The 9,246-nt window shown below is 40.4% G+C and overlaps 1 protein-coding gene across 3 annotated transcripts in view; it reads left to right on the top strand.

The window, feature by feature from the left end:
* The first annotated feature begins 3,940 nt into the window (after positions 1-3,940).
* The window catches only part of LOC119595777 (interferon-inducible double-stranded RNA-dependent protein kinase activator A homolog), a 49,523-nt gene continuing 44,217 nt past the window's right edge, over positions 3,941-9,246 (top strand). For all 3 annotated transcript variants that reach the window (XM_037944940.1, XM_037944939.1, XM_037944938.1), the window contains exons 1-2: positions 3,941-4,157; positions 4,645-4,801. In XM_037944940.1, coding sequence (XP_037800868.1) covers positions 4,110-4,157; positions 4,645-4,801 — 205 coding nt within the window. In that variant the 5' untranslated portion in view covers positions 3,941-4,109. The remainder of the gene's footprint in view (positions 4,158-4,644; positions 4,802-9,246) is intronic.

The following is a 9,246-nucleotide window of genomic DNA, read 5'->3' as shown; positions in this document are numbered from 1 at the left end:
AACCCCCCCGGGGCGGGGGCCAAGGGTTTTTCTTGGCCTCCGTTCCTTCGGAACCGAGCAAGGGTTAGCCCCGTGCATTTTTGAAAACCTAGGGGCCCCTAAAATTTGGGTGGAATTTTAGGCCATGTTACAAAAGGGTTTTTTTTTTTTTGTCGGAAAACCTTGCACAGGACCAAGGGCCCATTCCAAAAAAAAAAAAAACCCTTTAAATAAAAAGGCCGTTTCTTTTTTTTGATTTTGGCCCAAGGCCCGGGGTTCAAGGGTCGGTCCGCGGCCCTGGCAAGGCTACGAGCCCCGGGGGGGGGGGAAAAACCAGCCCCCAAAAAAAGGGCCCCGGGGGGGGAATTCCCAAAAAGGTCCCCCCCCAAACCCCCGGGAAGCCTCCCCACCCCCAAGCCCCCCAAGCCCGGGCCCCCCAGCCCTGGGGCCCGGGCCGGGCCCGGGCCCCGGGATGATGGCCCCCCCCCTCCTTCCGCATTTTCCAGGTTCCCGGCCTGAAAGCCCGTCGGGCGAACGGGCTGGATCAATGGCTGCGAGAGGCATGTCGAGGAGCGGCATCAGCTGGCCGGCCTCTGCTCCGGCCTCGGGCCTCAGGGCTCAGGGCTCTCGGGCTTGGGGGGCTTCGGGGCCGTGGGGCTCAGGGCTTCGGGCCTCGGGGTTGTGGGGCGCCAGGCGTCGAGTTCTCGGGAAGTAGAGCTGAGGGCCCTCGGGCCTCTTTTCCTTGGGGCTCAGGGCTTTATGCCGCCTCGGAACTCTCGTCCTGCTCGTCCAGACACTTGCCAGGGCCAGCAGGACACGAGGCCGCATTCGGAACCTCCGAGGCCTTCAGGCCCACAATGCAACCGACACGAAAGTAAACAGTCACTTTTTATTATACCGGTGTCTTTATTTTTCATGATGCATAGGCCTTGTGAGTCCTCAGATGCATAGGTAACTTACATGCAACTGACAAACACAAAAATACCCTTTGATAACAATAAAGGTCCATAGAATTACCTACCACTATCTTAGTTGCCCGTAACTATTGGTATTTACATATAAATGCTACTGTGTCATAATCTCGTCTTGCTCTGGTTGCGAAGGAAGCGAGATGGACAAGATGAACAACTTGTCCCCGACGCCAAAGTGGTGGTGTTAATGGTCTTAACATCTCGTCCACTTTGCCCAACTTGGACGAGGAGTTCCGAGGGCAGCATTACGGCTGGAGGACCAGAGGCTCTCAGGGCCACCATACTCATTCCTGGGGATATGTGATGTATTGAGAAATTAATATTAATTTTGTATGTGATAAACAGGATATTGAATTTTTTCATGGATGAAGACACTAGGAAGTTGCAGAAATAAATAAATAAATAGGAAATTACATGAGATATCAGAGCACAGACTTCATTTAGATATCCCCAGTGCATATGTATGACCTTAGTAACATGTAACATAGACTGCATCAGCACACCCAGTTTGGCCTTGTATTAGGGAAGACAAGCAGCATTTTTCATTCCTTGGGTGCTAGGAACAAAGATCTCAAGTGCAGGCATCATCTCAGTTGCCTAGTAACGAAGTGATCAGCACGGGGAAATACCAAGGTTTTGGTGAGCCATTGTGGAAAGTATTCCATCAGTTTTACAGTGCATTATTGTTGAGATCATAGATTGCCGAAAGAGAGGACGACGGAGAGAAGAATGGAAACATAGAATTATCTATACAATTTTTTAGGTAATTTTTTACAAGGCATGTTGTACAAAGTCAAGTAGCATTCACCAGAGACTAAAGTCCCTAACTCCACGTCATAAACTTTATTCAGTAATCTAAATTATTGTGACTGGCCAGCCTAAAGGAGTGGGTTGATGGGGGGGAGTCTACAGTATGCACTGCAAGATGAAGCTGAAACTCTGGAGCACTGAATGGATTTAGGCATATATTTTTCATTTATATGAGATGTTACCATTCATGTCATTTCTTGTATATCAATGACAAAATCTTTTTGTCTTCTACAGTAATATCATCTTCAAATTGCCCTGGCTTAGTGCATACATGCCATAAAAGTTAATTAATTTTTATTCTAGGTAAACGTTGAGAAAGGAAATGGTACAATAGGAAAGCCATTTTGTCTCCTTATTTGACAGTCTTGCAGACAAATATCAGTCTCAAAGAAGAAATGGTAAATGGTTAGAGGACACCTGCACATCTCACCAGCCTTGTGCTGGTTGATGTGACCGCACAGCCTCCAGCAAAGGCCAACAGATCTATCATATGTATTCTGATGAGATAAACTTGTAAACCTCCCTAGTCTAAGCCCCAAGTTGCCAGAATGTATATGGTTAATTTTTGTTTTTCATTCATTTAGCGGTAGGTTCATGTCTGAGCCGCCGTGGTCACAGCATGATACTTAATTGTAGTTTTCATGCTGTGATGCCCTTGGAGTGAGTACGTGGTAGGGTCCCCAGTTCCTTTCCACGGAGAGTGCCGGTGTTACCTTTTTTAGGTAATCATTCTCTCTATCTTATCCGGGCTTGGGACCAGCACTGACTTGGGCTGGCTTGGCCACCCAGTGGCTAGGTAGGCAATCAAGGTGAAGTTCCTTGCCCAAGGGAACAACGCGCCGGTCGGTGACTCGAACCCTTGAACTCAGATTGCCGTCGTGACAGTCTTGAGTCCGATGCTCTAACCATTCGGCCACCGCGGCCTTGGTGATCATGGGCTTCCATGATTTTTTCTTGGCAATTTAGAGCGGTGGTTTGCCATTGCCTTCCGCCCGATGTTTTTTTTTTTTTCCCCGAGTCACCATCTCTATTTACCTGGCACTGACATGGGCTGGCTTGGCCACCCAGTGGCTAGGCAGGCAATCGAGGTGAAGTTCCTTGCCCAAGGGAAACAACGTGCCGGCCGGTGACTCGAACCCTTGAACTCAGATTACCGTCGTGACAGTCTTGAGTCCGACGCTCTAACCATTCGGCCACCGCGTCCCCAATTTTTGTTTTAAGGTCCTATTAATTACTTGCCAATTTGATATTAATATGTTCTACTACAGATGACAATTTGAAGCTAATATGTTGGATTTCAGATTCTAGGATGTCCATTATATATCAATCAAGTTTCATGTGATTTAAATGAAACATGTCATCAAAATCAGGTAAAGAATTCTCATCCTGCAAGGCATTACAAGTCACTATGGTAATTCTCTACAGTACGAACAAACTTGTCAGAGACTAGGTCCACAACTCTCCATCAGAAAATTTAGTCAGCAATATAAACTGCCTTGACTGGGTGGGCCTGAAGGGAGCTCAACAAATGTTATCTTCACCTCGGTATGCATGGCAAAATGAAGCTGAAACTCGGGAGCACTGAGTGGACTCAGGCTGTGAGCAGTATGTTTTGCAATCTTTTTCCTTTATTTGTGGTGTTACTGTTTGTGTCTCCAGATTATTTCTTGTATCGACGACTGCAACTTGTCCTGTACAAGAATAACATCTTAAATTAGCTCTAGCTCTAGCATCCATACCATAAGATAAATCATACTGGCCAAGGAAAGAATGAGAGGAAGAGGAAGATCAAGAAAATCCTTGGCTTTTTTTATTTAAAGAGCACTTTGCTGAATCAGTATGAGGCCACAAAGATGTCAAGATTGCAAAAGAAAGATTCTCTCTCTCTCTCTCTCTCTCTCTCTCTCTCTCTCTCTCTCTCTCTCTCTCTCTCTCTCTCTCTCTCTCTCTCTCTCTCTCTCCATAAAATCCAACTAGGCCTTCTCTCAAGGTTTCGATTCTGATGATTAGGAAAATAATTAAGTTACAGGAAAATGAAAGATTTAATGAACTAACTAGGAACAATTTTTATTGTAAATTGTATTGACTACTACAGCTTTTCAAAGAAGTTATTCACTATTCATCGTTATTGTGGTTATGAAGATTATATTATAAATAATAATCATAAAAATGTGTTCCTGTTTCAGGTTAGGTGGGCTGGTGGGCTGTCAAGAAGTGTGCAAGGTCTGGCATGTTCCCCCATCTCTTGTGAGGACCTCCCTGCGGTGACACGCGCCATCGTAATTATTCCACGCACAGCTCCATCATCATCCTTTTGGGGTCGAATCAAGCGACCAATTAGTTGCAATCATGTATCATCAACCTCCACCAAATGTCGATTCCTCTAGCAATGTTGAGGTGAGTTCTGTAGGGTTATGGTATTCATTGAGTTGTTTATCTATAGCAACCAGGTGGTTTCTCAATTTGAAAGCCCTCCCTCCCGGGCTGTATTCTTAGTGGCCTGGGCCCTGCCGCAAAGCAATTGTGTCGGAACCATTATGTCGGGACTGGCGCACCATGACACGTATACACATGCCACCCGGAATATAGTCCAGGCATGTCATGGCATGTATGTCCATGCCACCCGGCAGCAAAGGGTTAAAATGTTTGTTTTTTAATAGTCTATTTTCTGTGAGGAAAGTTTAAAATGGATTACAGGATTTAATCTTCGTTATTTTAGCTTTTTGTTTTTTACATATGCAATAGTATTTTCTTGATATAGTTCCCTATTTATTGAATGAAATATCCTTTTTTTTTCCAGTATATATATATATATTAGAAGCACATGATTTTACCATGCAGTGAAAGAATAGTTTCTAAATGTTGAAAATTCCTTGGCTTGCAGGGCATGTCAGGAGCTCTGCCCTCCAAAACCCCTGTTTCACTTCTCCAAGAGTTGTGTATGCGCAGAGGAATCTCCCCCAAGTATGACCTTCTGCAGATAGAGGGAGCAGTTCACGAACCAACTTTTGTGTACAGAGTCACTGTGGGGGAGTTTGCAGGTATGGCATGTGAAATATTTTAAATAAATTTGTTCTTGTCCATACATTTATTGATAAAAGCAAAAAAAATGTTACACATTCATGGATATGTTATTACCTACATGGGGGGGGGGGATATATATATATATATATATATATATATATATATATATATATATATATATATTATATATATTATATATATTATATATATATATATATATTATATATATAATATATAATTATAATATAATATATATATAAATTATTATATATATATATATATATATATAATATATTATTATATATTTATATATTATATATTATATTAATAATTATATAATTATATATAAATATATATTATAATATATATATTATATATATATTATATTATAATATATCCCCCATGATTAATAATACATGAATTGTAAATTTTTATTATTTATATAATAAAGTATAAAGAAAAATTTATTATAATATTATACATGCATACCTGAAATACCCATATGATCTGTAAAAATATTCTAACTCTCTATCTGCAGAGGTATATTGGGAAGATATCTACTATACACAACTCTATAGAATGAATAGTATTGGATAGATACTGAATCCTAAGCTAGAATTTATAATTAGAAACTATTCTTACTCATGTAAAATATTGTATTAATATATATATATTTTGGAAAAAAAAATATATTATATAATAATATATAATAAATATATTGCATATTAATAATATAAATGCTAAAATAACTATAATTATCTGATAATATTATAAATATTATATTAATAAATAATATTTAAAAATACTAAAATTTTAATATTATGCGGTGGCTGGACATACATCATGAATGCTGGATATTATATAGTGCATATGTAATATGTATAGGTGTCCATATCGATATTAATTATATATAAATTAATATATCTGGAGGCAGCATAATATATAGCCCGGGAGAGCTTTACTAAATATGAATAAATGATATATAGATAATAAACATAATATATACCATAACCTAAATCACTAAATTGTAGATAATACATATATAGTTGATATAATAATTAGCAAACTATATGGTCTATATTAACCCAAAAGATGATGATGGATATGTATATAATTATATAGGCGCTAGTACCAGGAGGTCATCAAAGATGGGTGAACATCAATTACATTTACAGACACCACTAACGATAATAACATATATATTATATATTTTATAATATATATTATATACACAATAGATGAATATGAATAACTTCTATAAACTTAGTATAATAATTATAAATAAAATTATTCTATTATATATTAAATTATATTTTCTGTAATTAAATTTTCCTAATATCAAATAAACTTGAAGTAAGCCTATTATTTATTAGAGAAAGAAAGATAGAAGAAGAAGGAGATAGAGAGATAAGATAAGAATGAGAGAATATAGAGAGAGATAGTAGTATGGAGAGAAGAATCTTATATTTAATCTTATCATCTTGTGGTATACTGATTAGCAAGTTCTTTAATAATAAAGTATAGGATTTTCTTATCTTATTATCTCATATTATTCTTGCATATGATTATATTATATTTATATATGTAAATAGAGCTATATTTAAGATGTTATTCTTGTACAGGACAAGTTGCAGTCGTCGATACAAGAAATAATCTGGAGACACAAACAGTAACACCACAAATAAAGGAAAAAGATTGCAAAACATACTGCTCACAGCCTGAGTCCACTCAGTGCTCCCGAGTTTCAGCTTCATTTTGCCATGCATACCGAGGTGAAGATAACATTTGTTGAGCTCCCTTCAGGCCCACCCAGTCAAGGCAGTTTATATTGCTGACTAAATTTTCTGATGGAGAGTTGTGGACCTAGTCTCTGACAAGTTTGTTCGTACTGTAGAGAATTACCATAGTGACTTGTAATGCCTTGCAGGATGAGAATTCTTTACCTGATTTTGATGACATGTTTCATTTAAATCACATGAAACTTGATTGATATATAATGGACATCCTAGAATCTGAAATCCAACATATTAGCTTCAAATTGTCATCTGTAGTAGAACATATTAATATCAAATTGGCAAGTAATTAATAGGACCTTAAAACAAAAATTGGGGACGCGGTGGCCGAATGGTTAGAGCGTCGGACTCAAGACTGTCACGACGGTAATCTGAGTTCAAGGGTTCGAGTCACCGGCCGGCACGTTGTTTCCCTTGGGCAAGGAACTTCACCTCGATTGCCTGCCTAGCCACTGGGTGGCCAAGCCAGCCCATGTCAGTGCCAGGTAAATAGAGATGGTGACTCGGGGAAAAAAAAAAAAACATCGGGCGGAAGGCAATGGCAAACCACCGCTCTAAATTGCCAAGAAAAAATCATGGAAGCCCATGATCACCAAGGCCGCGGTGGCCGAATGGTTAGAGCATCGGACTCAAGACTGTCACGACGGCAATCTGAGTTCAAGGGTTCGAGTCACCGACCGGCGCGTTGTTCCCTTGGGCAAGGAACTTCACCTTGATTGCCTACCTAGCCACTGGGTGGCCAAGCCAGCCCAAGTCAGTGCTGGTCCCAAGCCCGGATAAGATAGAGAGAATGATTACCTAAAAAAGGTAACACCGGCACTCTCCGTGGAAAGGAACTGGGGACCCTACCACGTACTCACTCCAAGGGCATCACAGCATGAAAACTACAATTAAGTATCATGCTGTGACCACGGCGGCTCAGACATGAACCTACCGCTAAATGAATGAAAAACAAAAATTAACCATATACATTCTGGCAACTTGGGGCTTAGACTAGGGAGGTTTACAAGTTTATCTCATCAGAATACATATGATAGATCTGTTGGCCTTTGCTGGAGGCTGTGCGGTCACATCAACCAGCACAAGGCTGGTGAGATGTGCAGGTGTCCTCTAACCATTTACCATTTCTTCTTTGAGACTGATATTTGTCTGCAAGACTGTCAAATAAGGAGACAAAATGGCTTTCCTATTGTACCATTTCCTTTCTCAACGTTTACCTAGAATAAAAATTAATTAACTTTTATGGCATGTATGCACTAAGCCAGGGCAATTTGAAGATGATATTACTGTAGAAGACAAAAAGATTTTGTCATTGATATACAAGAAATGACATGAATGGTAACATCTCATATAAATGAAAAATATATGCCTAAATCCATTCAGTGCTCCAGAGTTTCAGCTTCATCTTGCAGTGCATACTGTAGACTCCCCCCCATCAACCCACTCCTTTAGGCTGGCCAGTCACAATAATTTAGATTACTGAATAAAGTTTATGACGTGGAGTTAGGGACTTTAGTCTCTGGTGAATGCTACTTGACTTTGTACAACATGCCTTGTAAAAAATTACCTAAAAAATTGTATAGATAATTCTATGTTTCCATTCTTCTCTCCGTCGTCCTCTCTTTCGGCAATCTATGATCTCAACAATAATGCACTGTAAAACTGATGGAATACTTTCCACAATGGCTCACCAAAACCTTGGTATTTCCCGTGCTGATCACTTCGTTACTAGGCAACTGAGATGATGCCTGCACTTGAGATCTTTGTTCCTAGCACCCAAGGAATGAAAAATGCTGCTTGTCTTCCCTAATACAAGGCCAAACTGGGTGTGCTGATGCAGTCTATGTTACATGTTACTAAGGTCATACATATGCACTGGGGATATCTAAATGAAGTCTGTGCTCTGATATCTCATGTAATTTCCTATTTATTTATTTATTTCTGCAACTTCCTAGTGTCTTCATCCATGAAAAAATTCAATATCCTGTTTATCACATACAAAATTAATATTAATTTCTCAATACATCACATATCCCCAGGAATGAGTATGGTGGCCCTGAGAGCCTCTGGTCCTCCAGCCGTAATGCTGCCCTCGGAACTCCTCGTCCAAGTTGGGCAAAGTGGACGAGATGTTAAGACCATTAACACCACCACTTTGGCGTCGGGGACAAGTTGTTCATCTTGTCCATCTCGCTTCCTTCGCAACCAGAGCAAGACGAGATTATGACACAGTAGCATTTATATGTAAATACCAATAGTTACGGGCAACTAAGATAGTGGTAGGTAATTCTATGGACCTTTATTGTTATCAAAGGGTATTTTTGTGTTTGTCAGTTGCATGTAAGTTACCTATGCATCTGAGGACTCACAAGGCCTATGCATCATGAAAAATAAAGACACCGGTATAATAAAAAGTGACTGTTTACTTTCGTGTCGGTTGCATTGTGGGCCTGAAGGCCTCGGAGGTTCCGAATGCGGCCTCGTGTCCTGCTGGCCCTGGCAAGTGTCTGGACGAGCAGGACGAGAGTTCCGAGGCGGCATAAAGCCCTGAGCCCCAAGGAAAAGAGGCCCGAGGGCCCTCAGCTCTACTTCCCGAGAACTCGACGCCTGGCGCCCCACAACCCCGAGGCCCGAAGCCCTGAGCCCCACGGCCCCGAAGCCCCCCAAGC

The sequence above is a fragment of the Penaeus monodon genome, chromosome 36 (genome assembly GCF_015228065.2).
Source record: "Penaeus monodon isolate SGIC_2016 chromosome 36, NSTDA_Pmon_1, whole genome shotgun sequence".
Classification (NCBI taxonomy): Eukaryota; Metazoa; Arthropoda; class Malacostraca; order Decapoda; family Penaeidae; genus Penaeus; species Penaeus monodon.
Note: the sequence above shows the minus strand (reverse complement) of the source record. Positions and strands in the feature narration are given on the sequence as shown.